Below are 27,520 nucleotides of genomic sequence, written 5' to 3' on the forward strand. Positions count from 1 at the left end.
AACCTTGGAGAGTACGGCTGGGCAATTAACTGAAAATATATCGGAACTGACACGAAGAACGTCTAACCGACTTAATCTTGCTGATGTAGGTTAATCGAATAATCGAGCATTTTGGGTTTTTGAAAATATGGCAACCCTATGTGACCCACGTTTTCTCTCTAGTGTGACACGTCATTTGACAAAGCATTCATTGACCTTTACAGGGTGGTGGGTGGGAGATTGCTGGGCATCGCTCCTGCCAATGTGTTCCCTGCCTCTGCCAGCACTCTCCTCTCCACGCAGCCTCAATAATCAATGCCAACGCTGCATGTAGAGCACTATTGACATTGACAATGATGATGGTGCTCAACAGGCCAGTTCACAAAACAGGGCTTTAATCTATTCCATCTGTATCTCACCGAAAGTCACGTGCGAAGGAAAAATTCCCACAGCTAATTAATAATGCAAAACAAGACCAGTACTGAACAAACAAACAACAAACTGCTGGTTAATAACTTTCAATAAGATGATGAGCAACTCTGCAATCTGCAATCTACAATCTGCATTCTACTTTTCTGTGACACTGTTGTAAGATGAAGTAGGGCATTAATTTATGAAGATACGTACAAAGTATGAAAATATGGAGATACAAGGTTTCTACCAGAAAGCAAAGATATGATACGTCTGCTGCTCTGATGCATATTGTAGGCTTATAAAGCATGCTCTGAGCATAAAGTCAGTTGGAAGGATTGATCAACTCAAAAGGAGTGTACCAACCACACATGAATTCCAGGAAATAATTACTCAGTACCAACCTCTGTTTAAGTATCAACAGTATCTTAGTGAATTTTAATGTGTATCTCCAATTAAAGCCACAATCCGGGTCTTAATGTAACAGAAGACAGGGAGAAATGAGAGTACTTAATTAAATGGATTGGAGGTGGTCTCCCTACTCTTACATTGAGACATTTAGACCCTGGTGTCGGGTAGGAGACCTACTGGTTGACAATGTCAATAAAGTTATTTGAAACAGACCACACACCGGATTGAACACCAGATGTATCGCTACAGTATCTTCATTGTAGTTCAGACACCAACATCTCTCCGTCAGGACAACAGACATAAAACTTATGGATAGCTTAAGTTAATTGTTTTTTTATCAGGTTGCTTGCAGCCTGGTCTAGGAAGAGACTGATCAATTACTCAACACTTTCTCGACACTTTCTAAACACTTTCTAGCGACATTTTCATCATTGGCTGTCCTTCAATCCTTTAAGCCAATGGGGAGACTTCCCCGAGACTTCTCCATACTCTGAACAACGGGCATCCTCCCATGCTATGGGATCATAGCCCAGAACAAAAAAAAAATTGTGGTCGTCGCCACCAAACAAACTATAAAAAAAAAAGTGTGGTCGTCGCCACCAAACAAACTATTGACTTGACTCCTCATACACACACACACAGCGCCGCCTCCAACAGCGATTTGTTACTCCGTGAGCGAAAGGGTACAGGACCACGGGTCCATTTGGTTCCGCGCAGGGACACTGGAGAGAGCAACCTGGTATTAATATGACTGCGTCATCATTTCTTGTTAGTATAGTGTTGCCACCCATGTAAACAGGATACTTCATTATATTAGTGAATGTAAACAAGGTCTACGTATCGTATGTAATTCCTCACATGGAGGCAGTGGCTTGGAATGTCAAGTTATTTTCACATCTACAGTAACACGATGAGTATATTTGTATTTCATATACAGTAAATCTGCAATAGGGGCAGTGCTGGATGTGTGCGTCATATACTGCAGTACAGTACAGTGTGCCATAACATTTAGTCATACAAAAGAACCTTACAACCATGACCAGAAATGTATGATTTTCTAGAGGTCATCTAAAGAAAAAGCAGTCCAGTTTACCATAATGGTGATGGTGAGGATGATGATGATAATATAGACTTCATAAAGGACTAACAAAATGAAGTTACAAAGTGCTTTACTTTTTTTTAAACAAAATAAGATCATTAACAATAAAACATAAGGTCCACTGAGAGCTAAAGAAAATGTAAGGGAATCAAACGTATATTCCAAATGTGTGATTATGGAAAGCCCTGGATAAAAGTGAGCCTTCAGAAGTGATTTAAAAGCAGACACTGAGCTGAGCCTGAAGCTTCTTCTCTTTATTTAAATATTCATATGTACATTTCATAGTACTGTTAATGACACTTTCACACTAGTGCCACTTGGTTGTGCACGTGCTAGTGTGCACGTGCTGTGTGTGTGTGTTACGAGTGTGTGTGCAGCAGGGAAATTAAAGTAAAAGTACGCGCCATCAGCTGTTCCACACAATTCGTTAGAACTATCACACTCACACATGGATGGAGGTGGGAGGGTGAATGCATGCGTGCGTGTGTGTGCGCTCGCGTGCGTGCACGTGTGCATGCATGAATGCATGAGTGAGTGCATGTGTGACTGCACATGCATCTGTCTGGAATGTCAGTGTATGCTGCATGATGCATGAGTGTCTACACAATAATGACAGTATGATAGGAACAGAGGATGACATTCACCATCTTTCTACCCCGGACTGCCACACTGCATGAATAACCAGACACATCACACTTCCCCCCCCATTATTACCAGCCATTCCATCAGCAGAACAGAGCTATGGAGGGGCTCCCAACGTTTTCCATGCCGAGGACCCCCAAAATACCCATAGCCTTGTGAAATGCTAAGACGAAGAAAATGGCACAAATAGCGGAGCCACAAGCTCACAACTTGTGTGCTCACAACCAGTCAGTGTACAGTGAACTACTGCACACTGACTGGTGACATGTTTTTCGCTATAATTGGAAAAACAGATAAAATAAAGTAAAAAAAATTAAATTATTTTGAATGCTTTAGATTTTCTTTTTATGACATGCTAAAATGTGTTTTAATGACATGCTAAAAATGTGTTTTAATAACATGCTAAAATTCTGATTAATAAAAAAATGACATTATTTTTCTTCGCTGGCGCCCTCTGGTGGTGCCCCCCCCCCCCCAACCCCCCCCCACTGGTGGAAAGTAACTAAGTACATTTACTTAAGCACTGTACTTAAGTACAATTTTCCAAACATGGTACTCGACTACATTTATTTGAAAACTTTACTATAGTTACTTTGTAGATTTTGATTATTAATACAAAACAAACCTTAACCACTTCAGCCATTTGAAAATAGCTGATCTACAAGTGAGCAGATCATCACATTGTGAGCTTGTAGATTTTTTTGCTATTTTCAAAAGATTTTTATACATTTGAAAACTTGAAATGGGACATTTTGCATACTGACTACTTTTACTTTTGGTACTTTAAGTACATTTTGATACCAATACTTTTGTACTTTTACTCAAGTCAATTTGGAATTCCTGACTTTTACTTGTAACAGATTATGTCTACATTGCAGTATTGATACTTTTACTTAAGTAAAAAAAATGTGTACCTTTTCCACCACTGCTACAAATTCTTAATTGAAAAAAAAAAAGACATTATTTTCTTCACTGGCGCACCCTGGCAGTGCCCCCCCCCCCCCCCCCCCACACACACACACACTGTTGAAAACCACTGCATTACACCACGCTCCACACACCTGCCTGCTCCGCTCTACTGTAGCAAGCATCTCCCTGCAACAGCGTGTAAAGCCAGCCCTCCCACACACAGATTCAAAGTATACAGCCAGCTCTAAGCCACAGCTTCATCCACAACACCACAACAACTTACATAACATACACCCCGCTTGGTTAGCGATGCACTGCAGAGATGATGAGTGGCTGTGCTGTACGGTTACTGTACTGGAGGAGACAAGCAGCAAAAGTTACTCACACGTACGGTGGCAGGCAGGCAGGCAGGCAGCACGATGCAGGACGCTCCCACCAAACACAGACCAGTGACCAGCGAGCAGGACGATGACTCACTCTCACAGCTTCTGTCACAGTTAAATCCCCCTCTCTCTCGCTCTCTCTCTCTCTCTCGCTCTCTCTGTGTCTGTCGGTCTCTTGTGTCTTTCTCTCTCTGTCTGTCGGTCTCTGTCTCTCTCTGTTGCTCTCTCTGCGTCTGTCTGTCTGCCGGTCTCTGTGTGTGTCTCTCTCTCTCTCTGTGTCTGTCAGTCAGTCTCTGTGTCTTTCTCTATTCTCTATCTCTCTGCTGGTCTCTGTGTCTTTCTCTCTCTCTTGCTCTCTATGTGTGTCTGTCTGTCTGTCGGTCTGTCTGTCTGTCCCCCCTCCCCTCTCGTGTGTATGTGGGTGTCTCTCTCTCCCTCTGTGTGTGTGTGTATGTGTGTGTGTGTGTGTGTGTGTGTGTGTGTGTGTGTGTGTGTGTGTGTGTGTGTGTGTGTGTGTGTCTCTCTCTCTGTCTATTACTCACCGTCTCTTAAACCTCAGTTTATTCACTTGCGGCTTCAGTTCAATTACACACCTGCTGGCTACGCTCTATGTGTGCACTGTCACACCCCTCCCAGTCACCACTCTCTCTCTCTCTCCTCCCCCTCACTCTTTCAGTCACACACACACACACACACACACACACACACACACACACACACACACACACACACACACACACACACACACACACACACACACACACACACACACACACACACACACTGCTCTCTTCCTTAGCTCTGATTCCCTTGACAGTAGGAGCCCCTCCCCCATGCCCTCATCCATTGAGGGGACAAGCAGCCGCCTGCACGCTGTTTAATGGACGCTCTCTCTCTGCTCTGCATCTCATTCATTGCTGCTCGCCTTCATTTACTCTCTCATCGCTGTCGGGTGGAAACCTCGTATGTCCAACACGGTTACTTTTCAGGAAATGGAGAAAAAAAAGAACCTGTGTTCCAATGGATCCAATGTAGTTATTGTTTAGTCATAAGCTCTTGTTAATAGCCTACTTCATTGGTTCGATATTTATAAAACCCATGGACTGACAGAACCACTTTCACAAAATTATATAGCAAAATTGCAGATCTGATCGGTTATTTTCGCTACTTTTGTTTGACACACTTGCATGACGAAGTAGGGCATTGATTTACGGAAGATATTATGAAAAAGTAAAATATGAAGATATGAGGTTTCTGGCATGTAAGGTAGCTGGGCCGTTGCCGTGGCAACCACATGACAAAGTCTAAAGATGTGCACACACACACACACACACACACACACACACACACACACACACACACACACACACACACACACACACACACACACACACACACACACACACACACACACACAGGGACTACTGTACACTGACTGAAACATAGGACTTGAGTAGGTTGATTATGTCGGTGCCGCACAGCAGAAGTGGTTTATAATTGCTGTAATGATCGTCAGTCAATAACACATGAACACACGTTGTCACCCTCAGCTCCCAGTAGAGCAGAGACTAATGTCACAGGCATTAAAGGGATATAGTTCACCCAAAAAAATGGGACACAAAGAGTCTCCTTTGTGTCTCCTACCGGATCCTCATCAAATCAAATGATTGGCTTAGGAATGTGAGTCTCCATGGGGGGGTACTTGAGTAAGAGTACAGATACTCCTTGGTCAAATTTACTCCACTAAGTAAAAGTACCTCAGTCAAAATGTTACTCAAGTAAGAGTACAAAAGTAATTGTTTTTAAATATACTTAAGTATTCCAAAGTACATGCTTTGAAAAATACTTAAAGTAAAAGTAGAAGTACATTTCTTAATTCTCTGAAACCACCTGCACTGCATGCACTGCATGCACTGATGTGCTTGCTTGTAGAACCACTACATTATACAAAGTCTGCAGAAACACCTATAAAAACATAGAAATGACTGAGGAACCAGAACTAAATACCTGTACTCCTATACACCCATACAAGATGTAACAAAGAGGCGAGCGGAGGGGGAAGCCAGAAACACAGCCAGTGTGAGAGCAGAAGTTAGGTCAATTACATTTTAGGGAAGAAAATATATCAGCGAACCTAAAGACCAAACCGCACCAATGCAATTAGTCGCAACTCCTTGCAAAAAAAACAAAAACGTTTTAAGGTCAACCGTACCAATGCAACTCCTTGCAAATGCCATTGGGGATAATGGTTGCAAGTAGTTGCAAGTAGCTCCATGTTGCAAGGAGTTGCATGGCGAAACATTGGTATGGATGTGGAGTGGCCTTAAAAGTACTCAGTACTTTACAGCCTTCCTAGAAATGTACTCGAGTAAAAGTGAAATATTTGTCTTGGAAATGTACTCAAGTAAGAGTAATAAGTATCAAAAAAATCTAATACTCCAGTAAAGTACAGATCCTCAGAATCTGTACTCAAGTACAGTACTCAAGTACATTTACTCCGTTACTGTCCACCACTGAGCAAGGTAAACACGAGGTAATACATCAAATGCCAGGTCTACAAATGAATCTGGCATCTGTCTACATAACACGCTAACTAAATTACATTTTAGCCTTTGCATACTGTAAGCCTTCAAGGCCGTCAAGGCTAGGGCAAGTGAAACGGCAAGTGCTACGGGCAAAGGTGGAGTCTGAAAAGAGGTGAGTCTTCAGATTACGGTGGAAGATTGGGAGTGAGTCTGCAGTTCTAAGTGCAATGGTGAGTTTGTTCCACAGTTTGGGAGCCAGAAGGGAGAAGAGCCTGTGACGTGTGGAGCGTTGTCCCGGATGTTTTAGGGAAGATTCTGACAACTTCCCTGTGTTAGCTGATCTGAGAGAGCGGGAGGTGTTGTAGGGTTGATCAGGGCCAACATCAACAAGGCCAACATCAGTGTTTTGTACTCTGTGCGGGCAGTAACTGGGAGCCAATAGAGGGAGCGGAGTAGGGGGAGACATGTTATCATTTTGTCTGGTTTAAGACCAAGCGTGCTGCGGCGTTCTGGGTAAGGAGCGAGTTACAGTACAGTCAAGTTTTGATATATGACTGATGTCTACCTTTATTGATTCCGCAGGGGAAATTCAGGTCCCAGACACACCACAGCAGTAAATGTTTCAGATACAGGGCATAGACGTACAGTAGGTACAGAATAGTAACAATAATAACATCACAATAAAGAAACCCTAAAACTAATTATTAATAAAAGTACAGACATATACACACCCTACACAATCATCCCGCCTGGGGCAGAACAAGAAGACAGCATCAATAAATAATAAAGTATATACAGACGTATACACCCTATACAATCACCCTGCTTGAAGCGGAACAAGAAAGAGTTTCGGCCCCTACAGGTGCGTACTGTATGTTTATGCACTGAAACAAGGTTATATGCTGAACCCTAAGTTAAGAGCCAGTCTATCTAACGCAATGGGCGGGCCATACTCAGGTGCCAAAATGAATCTTAAGGAAATCCAAAAAAGAGGGGTGTCTATTTGATGTGTTTTTTGATGGAGAGTTCAAATATGACATTATTTTTTGGATAGGACAACTCTTACCTACATCATTTTGCATTTTTAAATCGCTAATTGTACCCGTTCTAACTCATTTATAAGATATTAAAATCCAAAGGAAATCCTAACATGTGGGGTGTCTAAATGATGTGTTTTTATATGGGGAATTCAAATGTGACATTCTTTTTTGGGTGGAATAACTCTAACCTACATCATTTTTTACTTCAAAATGGCTAATTTTGCCCTTTTTAACCTCTTTTTGGGATATTAAAAGACATAAGGGAAATCATTTATATTGACAAAGCCAAATCAAACTTACACATTTATTCACAATGGAAGTGCATGTATATCACTGGATACAATTATGAAGATCAATTATCACTTCCTGAACTTTGCTAGGTTGTACAAGTCCTGCTTTGACGCTTTGCCTTAGACATCAGTCTACTGCTGGTCTCCTGAGTCCTGATCCCTCCATCCCTCTTTTCCTGAGAGAAGTATGTAGAAGAAGCCTCAGTCACCATTTTGACAACCCTCTCAATGCTCTGAGTGTGGCAGGGCCAGTTGGGCACCTCCGTGGGGGTGACAATGAAGTTCTTCATCTCCGATGTGTTTAGTATGCAGGTGAGAGGTGGCTCTGACAAACCTTCTGACCAGCTAATCAATCCATCAATGCTGGAAGCATACTAGATCTCAGTTGTCCCTCTGGTTCTTACAGAGGAGTCCCCCAGCTGAGTGTCTGGGTCTCCTTCTCCCCTGATGGCCAGGATTCTCTCCACCCGCTCAATCCTCTCCTTCTGATCCTTAGCGCTCAGCAGTGTTTGGAGGGTGGCTTCATTGTGGGCCTACCAAACAGATCTTCTAACAGTTGGCATCACAATGTCCAGTACCTACTTCCTCTGGGACTTCAGGCAGTCCAGCTGAAACAGGATGTGCCTAGGCCCTTCAATCCAGGATTCCTTGACCTTCACATTGAACCAACATTGATAATACACTCCAATGATGTATTCCACAATGAACTGCAGATTTTTCTGATTCTTTCCTCTCAGTCCATGCTTTGATACCCAGAGCCTGAGAAGTCTGTTTGCTGTGGTGAGCCAGCGGCTGTGGTTTACTGGCCCAATATCCAACAGATCCAGCCTTGCAGGAACCACTCTGTCTCCGACTGCACAAACAATTTGATAGCTATAGTGTTGATCAGTCGAGAGATCTTGAATGACCTTGTAAGGCAGCTTGATCAGTGAAGGGCCAGATCAGAGATCCTGGTACATTTTGGATTGATATCCAACTCTGTAGCTGAATCAAGGAGCTTTAGTATTGGTCCAGATCATTTGTTGACAGAGTAGGACCTTCAAGTTCAACAATGAGCCAGCGGAGGGGCAGTTCACCAGTGTGTAGGTTGCACACCAACCAGACCAGGTTTCTGCCCATGTGCAGCTCCAGCTTTCACACCACTGTTGACATTTGTTGAGTCTCCTCCAATGGCCCACAAGGTCTTATGAAAACCTTTCTCTCTCAGCCAAGCAAAAAGGACCTTAGCAATCTGCACTGCATGTGACTCCTCTTTAGTTGCTCTTTCTGGGGTCAAATGGAACATATAGTTGCTGCCAGGCTCACTGACAACACTATGTTCTTCCCTCATCTTTGCAGGAAAAGATTGGTCACTGCCCTCAGCTTCCATCATTACATTGGTCAGGTCAATCCGTCCATCAAAGAGGATGCAGGACTCACACGCCCCCCCACCCCTCCTTTCTGCACTTCTCAAATGATTCCCCTAGCTCTCTTATCAACTTCTCCTGTGCTATCTTGACCTTGTTTTTATCAATCACTTTTCATAGGGTGTCTTCTGTGATGATTCAATCAGAGCCGCAGTTGCTATTGCTGCAGTTGGCCTTAGCGAATTAATCACAAATTAGTAAAACATTTACAATAATCAACTGCAAATGTATGTAGGTTAGGTTTATCAGAATTGAAACATTTCTTCAGATTTGTGTTTTACACTCAAACATCTGTCATTTGAACAGGAATTCTTCATAAAAGCCTCCCAACTTAAGTTCTTTCTTCCAGAAGAAAATCGCTAATTAATCAAAAAAATGGACAATAATCAATTGCAAATTGATGTAGGTTAGGTTTATCAAAATTGGACAATTTCTTCAGATTTGTGTTTTACATGCCAACATCTGTTATTTTGAACAGGAATTCTTTATAAAAGCCTCCCAAAATCATTTTTTTCTTCTAGAAGAAAATCGCAAATTAATCCAAAAATGTACAATAATCAACTGCAAATTGATGTAGGTTAGGTTTATCAAAATTGAAAAATGTCTTCAGATTTGTGTTCTACATGCCAAAATCCTTCATTTCAACACCCCTCTTTTTTGATTTTCAAAAAAAAAAAAGTATGGCCCGCCCTAGTAACGCATGCTGAAACGGTTGGTTTTTATATAATGTTCTGCTCCAGAACCCCCTCTAGAATGATCCCAGTATAAATCTGTCCCACGCAGCATATTCTCAGCTGACTCAACACCATTAAACACCCAAACTCTAGCCGAAACGCACAGTTCTCCTGACTCACTGATCAGCCCTGTGACTGAAAAAAGCTCTTTTATCTGCCATCATCTCAACCTCTCCACCTCTCCCCCCCTCTCCCCCTGTTCTCTCTCTAACTTAACCAGCCACCCCACGTCTGTAGCCAGGAGGAGGTCGACACAGAACCCTTCATCTGGGAGGAACAAGATGTCCAAGTGAACGAAGGCTGATGACTGAATTCCTATAGATAATGCTCAACCATGCATTATCAACCGCAGGCAGTGGTGGAAAAAGTACTCAAATGTTTTACGCAAAAAGTATTAGTATCAAAATGTACTTAAAGTACCAAAAGTAGAAAGTACTCGTTATGCAGAAGGTCCCATTTCACACGTTTTCAAGTGTATAAAATGTATCTCACAATGCTCACAATGCATCGCGACGCATTGTGAGCTTGTAGATCTGCTATTTTCAAATGGCCGAAATGTAGTGCTGAAGTGTAGGGCTGAAGTAGAGCTGAAGTGGGTAATGTATGTTTGCTTTGTTGTCAATTATTGGCACAAGCTCTTGTTTTTATGGGATCTTGTTTATTTTATACACTTATTTGTTTTAGCTCTTGCTCATTTGATTTTCCTATTTGTCTCACCTGTTTAAGAACGTCGGTAGCTGATATATTGCACTTTTACCTTAGCGCTAGGTATACTCTTAGTTGCTTGTTTTAGAAGAGAATGCACTTAAGACTTCTGGTGATTAGTATTTTTCTTGCCTACCTATGTTGAATGCACTTATTGTAAGTCGCTTTGGATAAAAGAGCCTGCTAAATGACTGTAATGTAATGTAATGTTTTGTAATAATAATCTAAATCTACAAAGTAACTAGTAACTAAGTTTTCAAATAAGTGGAGTAAAAGTACAATATTTGCCTCTGAGATGTAGTGGAGTAGAAGTAAAAGTACTGAAAATTGAAAATACTCCACTAAAGTAAAAAATACCTCAAAACTGCACTTAAGTACTACTTGAGTAAATGTACTACTTTTAAATGTGTTACTTTACACCACTGACTGCAGGTTCATCACCATCATTTATTTCTTTTAAAGCAGCAATGCTCCACTTTTAAGGGCATCGTATTATTCATATGTTCGCAGCATGGATGCAATGCATGGAGTCAGGGCTGTTCATAGGAACTCATCTGGGTGATGATCTGCATGTGGGTGGCTGAGTCATGTGACCACCAACTGATCAGCAACAGTTAAGGACTTAAGACAGCCATCACAAACACGTTAGACCACTGTTTCCCAAACAGTGGGTCGGGACCCATGTTTGGGTCACGGACACATTTTTATGGGTCGAGGGTAAATATCCCCTTTGTTGTGTTTTCCATAAAGAAAACACACCTTTCATCAGTTAAATGAATTCCAACATATTTCAAAAGTATTTAATAAATAAAATGAAATAAATGAAATAATTTCCATAAAAAAATACAAAAACGTTTAGGTGGTGAAAATAGCAGATCTACAAGCTCACAATGCGGCGCATAGCGGTACGTGAGCTTGTAGATCTGCTATTTTCACTAGTTTGGGTCCCAGGCAAATGTCTAATTTCTCTTCTGGGTTTTGAGCTAAGAAATTTGGGAACCACTGCGTTAGACAACAACATCGGCAGCATGGCCGACCAATCACATACATTTTTGCCAATTAACCCTCCCCACACGTTTATGCGTTGTCACGGCCTGTTGTACCCTACTGGCTCACGGCCACTGGGAGGACGTAGCACCTCCGACCTACTCCTCCCATTCAACACTCCCCGTTGACAAGCGCTGTCCCAGATCGTAGGGGTATATGACAAAGGATCACCCTCTACTCCCTGGCCGGGGTCCCTCCACTGAACACAGCCATATTGACACTCCGCCAAGCCAGATGCACCGCAGTGTATTCAAAACCCCCGCCTCTGCGGTGGTAGACAGGTACTTTACCCCTGCGCCACCTGAGCGCCACCTGAGTGTTATCAGAGCGCTCCTGTAGATGTTTAATGGGTCATTGACGTCAGAAATTGACAAAGAAAGCGGCACATATTCATTCAATATTTTGGTGCAGGGTCATCGATTACCCTCAGCAACCTCTTCATTGATGAAGAGGATACATGTCTACATGCGGTGACATTATGTTCATTGATTTTGCCGCAAGGCTCAATATATCATCACCCTGCAATTGATGCTTTGTCTCAAAACGTAATTGAGATATCATGAGAGTAACGCCTATTTTCAACACATTAAAGTATTGTGTCAATCAAAGATGTGTCTATTTCTTCATTCTACAACTGTATGCGTTCAGGGAAAAAAAGAGAAACACAACAATGTAATTGCCAAAACAAATTCCTATGTGTATTACACAATGGCTAATAAAGGAATCTGAATCTGAATCTGAATCTGAACAGAGCTACAGTGTGAGGTCTGATAGTCCTCAAGCTGTTTTCGCATTTATGGAAACATGCACAGCCCTGTCAAACAAATATATTCATTTGTTTACAATGGAAATGAGGGGAAATAATTGATTCCCACCTGCTCTGCGTTTTCTGTCTGTATTCATAATAGGAAGCTACTTTGACACGGATTGGAGAAGCTTCAAATTGGATAATCAGGTCAGAAGAGGAGGCCTAATAATCCAATATGGAACATCAGAATATTGAAGGCTTCACCCAGAACCTGTCTTTGCATCCGCCAACCCAGTTAAAACCAGTGTCATGTGTCATGACATGATGGTAGGGCTGGGCGATACGACTTCAAATCAATATCATGATTATTTAAAACTGTTGCCTCGATTACGATTAATGAATTACTTATTTTGAAAAAAACAACGCAATGTGTTATGAGCTTGTAGATCTGCTATTTTCACTATTTTGGCACAACGCCATTGTACAACGAAGTATAATACGTGGTTGATCAGACTAATGGATTTAAGCGATTATAAAAAATCTATCTATGTAGATTTGTTGATATATAAGAACATTTTAAAATCAATTAAAAAAACCTGCTTCTTGATTATTCGATTAACTTACAGGAGCAAGATTAAGTCAGTATTGGTTCTAAATACCGGCCCTATGACATGGAGGACAGAGAACTGCGGGCACAGGGTGGTACAGTCACTCCTACTGACTGTAGGAGTGACTGTAATAACTACCGTGGCATTTCCCTCCTCAGTACTGTTGGGAAGCTCTTTGCTCGTGTCGCATTGAAGAGGCTCCAAGTACTGGCAGAGAGGGTTTACCCAGAATCGCAGTGTGGATTCCGAGCCAACAGGTCGACCATCGACATGGTCTTTTCCCTCAGGCAGCTACAGGAGAAATGTAGGGAACAAAGGAAGCCACTCTTTGTAGCCTTCATAGATCTCACCAAGGCCTTTGATCTGGTCAGCAGGGAAGGCCTCTTCAAGATCCTCCCCAAGATCGGATGTCCACCCAGGCTCTTGTGCTTCATCAAGTCTTTCCACGAAGACACAAAGGGTACAGTGGTCTTTGATGGCTCAACATCAGATGCTTTTGACATCCGAGGTGGAGTGAAACAAGGCTGTGTCCTCGCGCCCACCCTGTTCGGGATCTTCTTCTCTGTCCTGCTGAAGCAAGCCTTCGGATCTGCCACAGAGGGCATCTATCTCCGGACCAGGACAGATGGAAAGCTCTTTAACCTTTCCAGATTAAGAGCAAAGTCCAAAGTTAAGGTGAAGTGCCTGAGAGAGTTCCTCTTTGCAGATGATGCAGCAATCACCACCCACTCAGCTGAAGAGTTACAGCAGCTCATGAGCCGCTTCAGCGAGGCATGCCACAACTTCGGACTTACAATTAACCTGAAAAAAACACAGGTCATGGGACAGGATGTGGACTCACCACCTAACATCAGGATATCCAACTATGTATTGGAGGTTGTCCACGACTTTGTGTACCTGGGTTCGACAATCTCTGACTCGCTCTGTAGTGACCAGGAGCTCAACAAGCGCATCGGCAAAGCAGCTACCACCATGTCCAGACTTACAAATAGGGTGTGGACCAACAGTAAGCTGACACAGCAAACCAAGATCCAGGTCTACAGAGCATGTGTCATGAGCACCCTCCTGTATGGCAGTGAGTCCTGGACATTACACACTCGGCAGGAACGTAGACTTAATGCCTTCCACATGCGCTACCTTAGACGCATTATGGACATCACCTGGCAAGACAAAGTGCCAAACAACACCGTCCTGGAGAGTGCTGGAATCCCCAGCATGTACAGCACTCTGAAACAGAGACGCATGCGCTGGCTCGGTCATGTGGTGAGGATGGATGATGAACGGATTCCCAGGGATCTCCTCTATGGAGAATTAGTTCAGGGAAAACGTCCCATAGGTAGACCTAAACTGCGCTACAAAGACATCTGCAAGAGAGACCTGAAGGCCCTGAACATCGACCTGGACACCTGGGAAGCTGCAGCATTAGATCGAACGGCTTGGAAACGGATTATTCAGGACGGTCTCTTCAAGTTTGAAGAGACGCTTGCCCAGCAGTCCGTGGCGAAGAGACTGAGGCGAAAAAATGGGGCTCAAAGCCAGACAGACAGACCAGCATCAGTCTTCCCCTGTATGAAGTGTGGAAGGGAATGTAAATCCTGCATAGGTCTGTTCAGCCACACCCAACACTGCACCAGGAGCAGTGGAGGCACTGTCCGGGGCGCGACTCCATGGTCTCTCGAGACTGACAGATGCCAATGAGATGATGAGATGAGGTTGATAGAACTTCATTAAGCCCCTTGGTGGTGTTTTTATGGTGTTTTATGTCTTCTCTGACTATTTTGAGTTTCTACCTGGAGGCTGAAACCTTGAGGGTCAAACGTGCCAATAGAAAAACAGCCCTTTAGTGACATAGTAAAAATATACCCTCCCCCCATTATCATAACACAACAGGTGTGGGCATGAGGAGGAGGGACTAGGACAGGTGGGTGGTGCTAAGGTGGTGGAGGAGGTGCTAAGGTGAGAACCAGGTATACTTAATGAACTGGAGGCGTGTCCACATAAAAACATAATTTTAACAATTTCTGTACACTTTTTTGAAAAAAATCCATAATACCTGATGATTATGTTTTAGGGGGGGGGGGGTCACTGAAAATCACGGCACCCCGTCTTTAACATGAACCGTCATAAGCACCAATAGCTGTGATGCATCTCAGACCAGATGTGTCCTCCATGCTCTTGCAGTGCTGTGACATTGCTCATTACTATAATGACATTGAGGACTTCCAATGTTTGGACACTTCAATTTGTTCCAAACAGGTCGTAAACTATCATCAGCTGCAGCCGCGCCACCCCCCGCCCCACCCCTCCGAGTCATCCAATCACCAGAGATCAGGGGAACACTTGTGCTATGAATTATCATAGTAATAAAGCCTGGAATTGACCTGTTCTTCTTCTCCTCCAACCCCATCAGCCCAGATGGAGCCGGGCCAAACACACAAATGGAAGGATGATTGACTGTGTGGCGGAAAATTGAGCCCAACCAATGACAGATTTTCGGGTCCAATGCTGATCCCGGTTTCGGAAGTCTACACCACTGATTACCCCCCCCCCCCCCCCCCCAAAAAAAAAAAAGAAAAAGGGGGGAAAAGTGCAAATTGAAATCAATTTGAAATCAATTTCAATTTGATTAAAGTTTCTTTTTCAGAATATTTAAGCCCTAGGGCCTAGTGAAACGACTCAAGAATAGTGATATGCTGATCATTCTGTTACCATTAGGCTGCATTTTCCATGAAAAGAATAGAAAGACGTGCACATTCATACCCTGTGTCGGTGCTGAGCGAAAAATAAAACAGTAAACTAAGAAAAATGAACAATTGCTCGCACACTGATGGGCTCCGTTTAAAAAAACATAATTTATTGCACCCTTAAAGTGCTATGACGTTGCGGGGTACATGCCCTTCATCAGACTCTGCTCATCAGTGTTTGTTCATTTTTCTTAAAATATCACGACATTCAGGATGTTTTATCGGTTTCACATGAAGTCATGTCATTCACTTGGTGGATGAAGAACCACAATGATGTTATCTTCACTATTTATTATTATTATATACTTATTATTCTGCCCGTTTTTTACCCCTAACTAGTCCTTCATACATTTAGCTACAAACTCTGTTCCAACTCTACAACGTTTGGCCTACTTAGGACATTTTGGCTACCATTTGATTAGACCCCATAGCAACAACATATTATACCCTTGCAACCACCTATTATACCCTAGCAACTGCCTATTAGACCCTAGCAACCACTGTTTTACCCTAGCAACCACCCGTTTTACCCTATAGCAACCGCATATTAGACCATAGAAACGGCATATTAGACCTTAGCAACCACTTATTAGACCCTAGCAACCACTGTTTTACTATAGCAACCGCCCATTAGACCCTAGCAACCGCCTATTAAACCCCAGCAACCGCCAATTAGACTCTAGCAAGCATTGTTTTACCACAGCAACTGCATATTAGACCCTAGCAACCGCGTATTATACCGCATCAACCACTGTGGGACCATAATTTACTAAACACATATCATGATGATTTAAAAAAGACTTTAAACTAGTGATTGAAAACGTAAGGTGTTTATGAAAAGGTTTACTAAGGTAATAAAATCAAGTATAAAGTCCGCCCCAAACCTCTTCCAGTTGTATTGAGATTATATCTTGAGACCGGTAGAAGCTGAAATAGCGACTTCTTCTGGACCATTAATAGGAACAGCAGGCTGAACTAGAACCCGGAACATTTAACAACATTAAATACAATACATAATAATTTATCACTTAATGCATGTTTTGTATTAATAATAAAAAATACTAGTAACTAAAACTGTTAAATAAGACAATTAATATTGTAGTGGTAAGAGTACAATATTTGCCTCTGAGACCTAAGCAGAGTAGAAGCTTAGAAATGGAAATACTCAAGTAAAAAAAAACAACCTCAGAATTGTACTTTAGTAAATTACTTGAGTAAAAGTACTTTCAAACACTGGTCACATTAGAGAAATCTGCTTCACAGCCGACTTCATGTGGTTTGGACAGGAACACTGTTTCTCTGGTCGTTGTGACCTTGAAGTGGGAAACCACCTACGATAACATTCATACAAAAGTCAATATTGGACAGCATTCAGAAACACATTAATGTGAGAGGCTTCTAAAGTCCACATTGAACTGTTTTTTGAGAGGCCTTTTAACCACTTCAACTTTGTCGTACGATGGAGTCGCACTGCAGGAAAAATGCAGATCTACAAGCTCACAACAAAATATGGATGCCAGGCTGAAAGTGGTTAAAAGGGGTATAACTGATCATGGTATTATAAGGTAAGTGTTAAATAGCTCTATCATTCATTATTCTAGTAATCATTGCTATAGAGTGCTCAGTAACAGGGGTCTCCCTGTCTCTCCAGCTTTTTAAAATACATGTTCAGGTAATAATAATAATTTATCAGCTTCAGTTTCATAGTGGCGCAATTGTGTCTGCGCATTTGTTTTCTTGTTTCATCACTTCCAATCCTGTTACTGTATCCTATGCGTTTCCTCTTCTGGAAAAGTATTTTCAGTTTACTAAAGAGAGGGGAGACCCACGTTACTTACATTGCTATACAAACTCTCTATAGCAATGACTTGATTACCATCAGAATATAGAGCTAATTAACGCTGATTTTAACACAAAATAAAACACTTACACGATCCCCTTTAACCACTTTCAATCTGACATCCCTTTTTTTGCATGTCATTATAGGCAAACATAAAAAACGCTCAAAACTGTTCAGAAATAGTGAAAATAGCCACTCTCATGGTACCCATGGAGAAAAATATAACTTCGGAGCAAAAATGATATAGTCCACCTCATGCCAAACATGATAAATAATGAAACTGTCTGTACAGGGTCTAAGCTGCGTGAAGAGAATCATGATGGACTCTGTTCCAGCAGCGACAGCTGGCCTGTTCCTTCAGTATGCATTGAAACGGACAGGTAGAGCAGCTGTTATTGAATAAAGGTCGTCGTCCCCCCGCCCACACCCACACCCCCTCCCTACCGGCGGCACCCAATTCACACCTCGGGCGACACACAGCGCAGCTGTTCCAGATTTCTGAGGAAACCCGAGCCTCTGGGGAAATCACCACCAGTCAATGTAGATGTGCATCTCTGAACCTCTGGTTCTCAATGCGGGTTCCGGGGACCGCCCTGGGAGGTCCCTGGGGGGTGTTCCAGGGAAGTCCCCAGGTAAATTATCGATAATTAGCAACCAAATAGACCAATGGTTCTCAACCAGTGGTCCGGGGACCACCAGTGGTCCTTGGGGGGATACCAGGGGGTCCCCTGCAAAATAAGTTAACATAGCGTCACAATCATTTTAACCACTTAGAAAATAGCAGATATACAAGCTTTGAAAAATCTTGAATATGTGTGCATATCTTTGAATATACATATTTTTAAAAGCGAACATTTTTAACTCAAATCTTTGCTTCTGGGGTCCCTGGCACAAACCATTTTCAGATGGGGGTCTGCGGCCAAATGTATATCAATTTAGGGGTCCTTGGCATGAAAAGGGTTGAAAACCACTGAAATAGACCCTTTCGGGTTTGTGACTGTTTGTAACTATTAAATTAACCAGGTCCTTGAAATAAAAAGTGGTGGAAAAAGTACTCAAATTCTTTACTTAAGTAAAAGTACCAATGCTGCAATATAGAAATACTCTGTTTAAAGTAAAAATCCAGAATTCAAAATGTACTTGAGTAAAAGAACAAAAGTATTTTATATATTTGCCTCTGAGATGTAGTGGAGTAGAAGTAAATGTATTGGAAATTGGAAATACTCAAGTAAAGTACAATTACCTCAAAATTGTACTTAAATACAGTACTTAAGTAAATGTACTTAGTTACTACACCACTGGAATCCACCTACTCCCGCCTTGTTTCAGCCCAAGCTCCCGATATCCCGCCTGTCAATCAACATACAGTACAACAACATTAAACACAAGAGCTCAGCAGCATGTACAGTAGTGCAGGAAAATGGATTACATCTGTAATCCCAGGGCAGAGGTCTTAATCTGCCAACCCAAGAGGAAGTCATGACGGGGACAGAACCGGATGTTCTCAGCATGTGCTCTCAGATGGCTTAACACACATGCTCTCCACAAGACCACCTGTCTGTCATTCAGCATCCTATAGATGAGAGTGACGCAGCAATGACCACTGTCATTCAACATGTCATTCAACATCCTAGAAGAGTGACATAGCATGACCGCTGTCATTCAACATCAGTGGTTCTCAACCTACTGTATGGGTCAGCCCACATGATTTTTGGGGGGGTGGTACTCAGATGACAATAAAAAGGACTTAAGACCATTTTAATACCTAAAAAAATTAAATACAAAAAGACCATTACTGCATCAAAAGTAATCGACAAACTATACTATAAAAACTGGTCAAATATTAGCCAAATTGTCAAACAATATAATATAATATAAAATTGTGAAAATAGCTGATCTGCAAGCTGACATCGCATTAAACCACGGTCTTGTGTGGCTTATTGCTTTTCTAAAGTTTTTATCAAATAAGGCAACAGGAACATCTGACATAATCCAATTAAAACAGTTATTAATTACAATTATTATTACTATTATTTGCAATTATGACAAATATTAATTACAATTTAACGACAAGAATCATTTCTACAAGCAAGTAGTCCCCGTGAATGCCCCCATGAACAAGGACGTTGCTATGCAAATGCATGGAATACAGACCGACATTCACTCTTCCATGTTCAACAGCTCTCGTTGCTACCACGACAGCTTATCAGTGATCAAACTCCCCCCGCCTCCTCAGCCTCCTCCTGTAGCAGCATTAGTTCTCATATATAATGAGTTATATTGTATGTATGTCTTAATGTATGTGTATGTTTAGGTTCTGCCCTAGGAGTTTCCAATTCCACTTTTCATGTTTCATGTGAATGTTATTATCTGTGCGTCGTGCTTGCACAGATTATTCCGTAGTATAACAGGAGCAGAGCCCCACCTCCAAATTCAGTGCAATATCATTGCAATACATGGTTTTCCTACGAGTGTCAGAATGAAATGTCCTGACAAGGCTTCCTGGCACCTGTCTCAACCTTAAGCCACCTGCTTTCATCCGAGTCTCTTTGATGTTGACATTCCATGCCAGCGCCGGATGGATGTTAATGTTGTTCACACTTTCATATTTGGACTGTTGAGTCAGACAGAACCAAGGGACAGGCTTGTCACTTTGACTTTGGTGCTTGTATTTGGACAGACAGAGGGGGAGACCTGAAGAGACAGTCTCGGCTGACTGGGCCTGACGGTTTGCAACACAGTTCAGGCGACCGTGCACAAATGCTGTGAGCGGAAAATAAAGGAGCATGATTCTGAATGACACCTGACAATTATTTGCCGTGAGTGAGGAGTGTTTGAAACGTGTTTTCAACTGTGCAGACAGGGGACAGGCATATGAAATAGACCTGCAATATGGACAGCATTATTACAATACATCATGCCTCGAGCCCGCAACACTTTAATCTGTCATTGTCTGTATTGATTACAGCTCTATCATATCTCATATAATATCATATATCATATTTTATCATATATAATATATCAAATCATATCATAAATCACATATAATATACTGTATCATATATATACATATATAATTATTATTACCTATCATTATAATAATAAACTTCTTAACAATGTTACAAAGTGCTTTCGAAAAGGAGAAGCAAATTGCGCAAGATTTAACAAGACAGCAACACTACTGTACAATTAAACAAGCACCAACAAGGTTACACACACCAAAATGTGTGTGTGTGTGTGTGTGTGTGTGTGTGTGTGTGTGTGTGTGTGTGTGTGTGTGTGTGTGTGTGTGTGTGTGTGTGTGTGTGTGTGTGTGTGTGTGTGTGTGTGTGTGTGTGTGCATGTGTGTGTGTGTGTGTGTGTGTGTGTGTGTGTGTGTGTGCGTGTGTGTGTGTGTGTGTGTGGTAAAATAAATAAGGTTTCAAAAGAGATTTAAAAATGATTATTTCTTAGTATTATCACGGGTGAGCTGGAATCTGACTGGACCACTGGACTCACTGCACCAGTTCTCCTAATAAATGGACAGGAAGTTACACAACGACAGTATGCAACACTAATCTCCCACCACCACCACTACCCGACCCGAATGCATGCCACGCGTGCGTGTGTGTGTGTGCGAGTGTGTATGTGTGTCTCTTATACAACACCTCAGCATCATTCATCCACCCTGAACCCCCCCCACCATCCGTAAAGCTTAGTAAGACAAGGATTACAACCAATTACTGGCCTCCTGAGGAGAGAGTGGAGACAGGGAGGCGCACGACTCGGCCAGGAGAAGAAGAAAATACATCAGCGCGTTATTCACAACCAACAGAAGTTGTGAATAACAAGTAGCAGAAGTGTTGCGATGGGAACAGACATGATCATAAAAGCTCAGACTTGAAAAGTTAATTAAATCTTTTTCTGGCAATACTAGTGCCCTCGGCCCGGGTGCATGTATATGGTGAAAATGAATCTATAGTCCGTACGGTTCTACCAGCAGCCCTCTGAGAATGGAATAGTACTTGTGCTGCATTCCAGACATGCAGATTACATTAAAAACCCTGGCGAACACTCCATGACGCTGCATGCATAAAAAAAGATGAAGTCAGCCTCCCTGTTCCACAGCAGGAATACATTTACAGGGTTGTTAGAGATGATTAAAAGAGCCTGACCTCACGGTCATTATTACGGCAATTATGCAGGATAAATATGTCTCGATTTGTTTTACCTTTAAATCTTTCAATTTTCATGCATAGCATCATGACATGTTTAATATGATTCTTCATTTACATTTTTTATCTATCAAAAACATATTTGTGGGGTCTTTTTTCTATTTATGTGTTCGCTGATAAGTTAAATGTTCTCAGACAGAAACTTTAATCAAATATAAGTTTTTAAAATTCTTTTAAGATTTATTTATCATGTATTTCTTTTTCTTTTTCTTAACAAAAAAATACCAATCAAAACATCAGTTAACAAAGGTCTAGGACTGTCCAAAACCGGTATCGGAAACAGAGATCTGGCATCGGTCGGGCTCTACTGATTAAATCTGTGAGGGATCAGAGGGATGATATTACAGTAATAGAACGGCGGGTTACATCACTAAGAGGAAAGCAAGAAAACACAGCACTGGTCACAGAGCAGATAAATGTCAGCCATTGAAACAATGAAGTGCAATTCATTAATGAGATCTACACCTCAGATAATGGCCTGTTGTAATGAGAATACAAGGCCTCAAAGGGAAAACAATGAAATAATAGAATAATGAAGATAAACATAAGTATCTTTGATTGCCCACTCCTTAAAAAGTAGGAATGGTGCTCTTTAGATTAGCATACAGTGTCTAGGTCCTTTGTGCTCTTATCCATCCAGTTGATAATGACACAATAGCTCTTCACATACCTAATCATAATAAGCTTTTACACTTAGCGGTTTGCTTTACCAGTAGACGGTGGAAAGTAAATGAGCGTCGCGCTTGGCACAGACATGCGCAGAGCAAGTTCTGCCAGGGAACTCAGTGCAGTTGTTGGCGGCCGGCCATTGGGCCGCCTCAGCTCCACATTCACATCCACTCATCCGATTCACACGCTCATTTCATTCTCAGACCGCTCTATTTAACTGGAAGTTTGCACTACTCATCCCTGCTTGCTTTTGCTGCGCTCATGCTGATGCTGCTGCTCTCACCACTGCTGTCTTGCTAAAAACAAATGCTGCTCACCCTCCACCACCCCAGCTACCACCTGTAGTTTTGGATCTGCTGTTTCTGTACGGGGGATTCGGAGTCCCTATGGTTGGGAGATGCGCTTTATCGGAGTACCTAAAAGCAGATCCAATTCATTGCCAAATAATAAATATATTGCTCATTTTCAATTCAATAAAAATATCTTATCCTTCATGAGATGTCCTTTATGCATTCATGAGTTCCTGACAGAACTAAGTACATGTACTCAAGTACTGTATTTAAGTACAATTTTGAGGTACTTTTACTTTAGTAATTCCAATTTTCAATACTTTTACTTCTACTCCACTACATCTCAGAGACAAATATTGTAGTTTTACTCCACTACAATTATTTGAAAACTTGAGTTACTAGTTACTTTGTAGATTTTGATTATTATTACAAAACATACATTAACCACTTCAGTCCAATTTAAACTTTGGCTATTTGAAAATAGCTGATCTACAAGCTCACAACGCTCACAACTTGGGATGCATGCATTGTGAGCTTGTGGATCTGCTATTTTCAAAAGATTTTTATACATTTTAGACATTTGATAGCGTGTTGTGAAAGAAGAGTACTTTTACTTTTGGTATTTTAAGTATATTTGGATGCCAATACTTTTGTACTTTCACTCAAGTAAATTTTTATTACCAGACTTTTCCTTGTAACAGAGTGTTTCTACATCACAGTATTGACACTTTTACTTAAGTAAAAAATGTTGTACTTTTTCCACCACTGTTTAACAGTCATAATGGTATTCATACAGGTGGACCACATGAATCCTCGCCTCCTAGACTTGGACGGAAATAGGCCTACAAGCCCACAACGAATCGAGTTGTGTGCTTGTAGATTGACTATTTTTGGTGAGAAGAGAATTGGAAAAAAAAGGAGGCAACCAAGTATACACCCCTGGGGGACCCCGGTCGGTCAATGAAGTACATATACGGTTCAAGTGGTTAAAAAACGTTAACTCACCAGAATTTCCTTGGCCTGCCAATTCTGAAAGGTGAGCAAGGCATGGTGTTGGTTTGTGCTTTCACTCTGCAGTCCTGCTGTTCTACTTTCCTGACAGATTGGGTCTTACTCTGCAGCATGCTGGCAGGAAAACTTCATCTCAATTTCCGTGTTCAGTGTTTCTGTGTTTCTGCCCATTTCGGAAAGGTAATTTCAGACGTCGGAACCAGAAAAGCGACTTTCTTACCTGACACTTTTCTCTTTCAATTCAATTCCCTACAGGATCTTTTTTTCTATAAAAAATGCTGTTTCTGTTAAACTGTTCGACGTATCAATGACAGTGACAGATGCCATCATCCTACAGCAGCCACAGGTTCGCTGTTTCAGGTTCTGATCCATGTATATAAAAACAGGAAGTAGCTTAACGAGGACGCACAGGATTCGTGCATTGGATTATCACTCACGCTCAGAGTGTAGGACTGACCGCCGATAAACAGGAAATGACAGTTGTCTCATTGACTCGCTGTAACGTGAAGATGTACCATCATCACTAAACGGTACGGACGCCATCTCCCTGATCCCTTTGTGTTCCACACTCCTCTTTTCTGCTCCTCTCATCTCTCTTCACATCCCTAAGATCTCTTCACAGCTCTGCCCTGTTACGGTTTCTTAGCGTTGTTGCCGGACTCGTTCCTCTCCTCCGGCGTCCCGTCTCCCTCTCCTCTCTCCCTCTGCGTAGCACCGAGTCGCTCTGTCAGTCCTGATGCAGCAGTGGTCCAGACAGGCAGAGAGACAGACAGACAGACAGACAGACTGCTCTCTCTGCACGTGAGCCCAGTTTACTGCTGAGTAATGCGGGCCTGCTCTAGCAGCCTGGGCCTCTGCTACAACTATGGATCCATCTGGATCTGTATTCCAGGTGGACCCCGGCCGGCAGAAATGATGAGACTGCAGCAGTGGTGGAAAAAGTACTCAAATGTTTTACTTAAGTAAAAGTATCAATACTGCAATGTAGAAGTACTCTGTTGAAAGTACAAGTCCGGAATTAAAAATGTACCTGAGTAAAAGTACAAAAGTATTGGTATCAAAATCTACTTAAAGTACCAAAAGTAAAAGTAGTAAAATGTTTGAAAATAGCTGTGTCGTAGTCGCAATGCGACGCATTGTGAGCTTGTAGATAAAGGTTTAAAATAGGGATAAAGTGGTCAATGTATGTTTTATAACATAATCATATATATCTGCAAAGTAACTAGTAACTAAGTTTTCAAATAATTGTAGTGGAGTAAAAGTACAATATGCTCTGAGATGTAGTGGAGTAGAAGTAAAAGTATAGACAATTGGAAATACTCAGCAGCGGTTAGTGCAGCGGTTCTCAACCTTTTCAGGCCATGACCCACCCAAAATATTCATATTTGAACCCCCCACACACACACACACACACACACACACACACACACACACACACACCCTGACAAGCACTAGGAATAAGTTGAGGCATTCCATTTAGTTTGACTCGGTTTCCACAGCTATACTGTGAAAATAGCAGATCTACAAGCTCACAACGTCTCGGGTTCGAGAGGTTTAGAACCACTGCTCTAGTGCAGTGACACACTGTGTGTCCTCTAGTCTAGTGCAGTGACACACTGTGTGTCCTCTAGTGCAGTGACACACTGTGTGTCCTCTAGTGCAGTGACACACTGTGTGTCCTCTACTGTGACACACTGTGTGTCCTCTACTGTGACACACTGTGTGTCCTCTAGTCTAGTGCAGTGACACACTGTGTGTCCTCTACTGTGACACACTGTGTGTCCTCTAGTCTAGTGCAGTGACACACTGTGTGTCCTCTACTGTGACACACTGTGTGTCCTCTAGTGCAGTGACACACTGTGTGTCCTCTACTGTGACACACTGTGTGTCCTCTACTGTGACACACTGTGTGTCCTCTAGTCTAGTGCAGTGACACACTGTGTGTCCTCTAGTGCAGTGACACACTGTGTGTCCTCTAGTGCAGTGACACACTGTGTGTCCTCTACTGTGACACACTGTGTGTCCTCTACTGTGACACACTGTGTGTCCTCTACTGTGACACACTGTGTGTCCTCTACTGTGACACACTGTGTGTCCTCTAGTGCAGTGACACACTGTGTGTCCTCTACTGTGACACACTGTGTGTCCTCTAGTCTAGTGCAGTGACACACTGTGTGTCCTCTAGTCTAGTGCAGTGACACACTGTGTGTCCTCTAGTGCAGTGACACACTGTGTGTCCTCTACTGTGACACACTGTGTGTCCTCTAGTGCAGTGACACACTGTGTGTCCTCTAGTGCAGTGACACACTGTGTGTCCTCTACTGTGACACACTGTGTGTCCTCTAGTGCAGTGACACACTGTGTGTCCTCTAGTGCAGTGACACACTGTGTGTCCTCTAGTCTAGTGCAGTGACACACTGTGTGTCCTCTAGTCTAGTGCAGTGACACACTGTGTGTCCTCTAGTGCAGTGACACACTGTGTGTCCTCTAGTGCAGTGACACACTGTGTGTCCTCTAGTGCAGTGACACACTGTGTGTCCTCTAGTCTAGTGCAGTGACACACTGTGTGTCCTCTAGTCTAGTGCAGTGACACACTGTGTGTCCTCTAGTGCAGTGACACACTGTGTGTCCTCTACTGTGACACACTGTGTGTCCTCTACTGTGACAGACTGTGTGTCCTCTACTGTGACACACTGTGTGTCCTCTAGTCTAGTGCAATTGAGTCTAATTAAAAAATGTATTAAGCATATTTATTAAACTTCAGTATTCAGTATGAAAAGAATATTAAACTATAATTATACAATGAACAAGCAAAGAAGTACAATATAAAATACACAAGCTCACAACAGGCTTTTAGATCAGTTACTTTTGAAACAAACAACATTTTAAAAGGTTACAAATCGGGACACATCAGCTGCATAATTGTCGAAACCGATGTAGTCAAAAAGAGTCAAATAATGATATACCACTCAAACCGATATATCGGTCAGGCTCCACAATTGCCAGCAGGACTGTTCGCTCAGCTCTGAATCTAGGCTTCACGTGTTGTACACACACACACACACACACACACACACACACACACACACACACAGCAACACTCTCAGCACCATCCTAACCTTGCCAACACTGCAGAGATGCCCGCCATTAGTTACTGTGGCAACGGGAGGGGAGGGAGGGGGGCTACATCCATTCTGGCTCTCAGTGGCTCATTCATCTCACTTACAACACACCGCAAACACACTGCACACATTCTTCTGCAGGAGGAAAACCTTGGCAAAAAAAACGTTTGTCAACAGCTCGCTCACAAATGCATCTCCTGACCTCATCTGACCAGGATCAAAGACAAACGATAACTCACCATCTGCTCCTGGCCCTGGTGAATGTCTTGTCCAGTCTGAAAACGTGCAGAAAAAAAACATGTTGAGTCCAGAGAAACAGCTCATAAAATCAGTGTTTACTTCACACTACACGTATATTTTTATGAAATATTCATCAATATGTTGAGTGTGTGAGTGTGCAGCTTGTTTAATGATGCTAAAAACGGATGGTTCGATAATAGCAACAATCTGCTTGTCGAGACATCACTGCTAAGTCTAGATAAAAGGGTCGGAGATTAAAATCAATGCATTTGTTTATGATAGATCAATGTGCATTTGTTTTAGACAGACAGACAGACAGGCAGGCAGGCAGGCAGGCAGGCAGGCAGGCAGGCAGACAGATAACAAGCTGCCATTCCAAAATGAGACAAAGTCTGTGTTTCTGCTTATCCGTTGGTGGGATTTGAAGCGGATGGGAAGAAGAGTGAGAATGAG

General features: G+C 42.2%; 1 protein-coding gene across 4 annotated transcripts in view; it reads right to left on the reverse strand.

Annotated features, from left to right (window-relative positions):
* rap1gapa (RAP1 GTPase activating protein a) overlaps positions 1-27,520 on the reverse strand; it is a 73,033-nt gene that overhangs the window by 31,191 nt on the left and 14,322 nt on the right. For all 4 annotated transcript variants that reach the window (XM_084070308.1, XM_084070307.1, XM_084070306.1 and 1 more), the window contains exon 2: positions 27,067-27,102. In XM_084070308.1, coding sequence (XP_083926434.1) covers positions 27,067-27,102 — 36 coding nt within the window. The remainder of the gene's footprint in view (positions 1-27,066; positions 27,103-27,520) is intronic.

Source organism: Gymnoscopelus microlampas (genome assembly GCF_963454915.1).
Source record: "Gymnoscopelus microlampas genome assembly, chromosome: 10".
NCBI classification, from domain to species: Eukaryota; Metazoa; Chordata; class Actinopteri; order Myctophiformes; family Myctophidae; genus Gymnoscopelus; species Gymnoscopelus microlampas.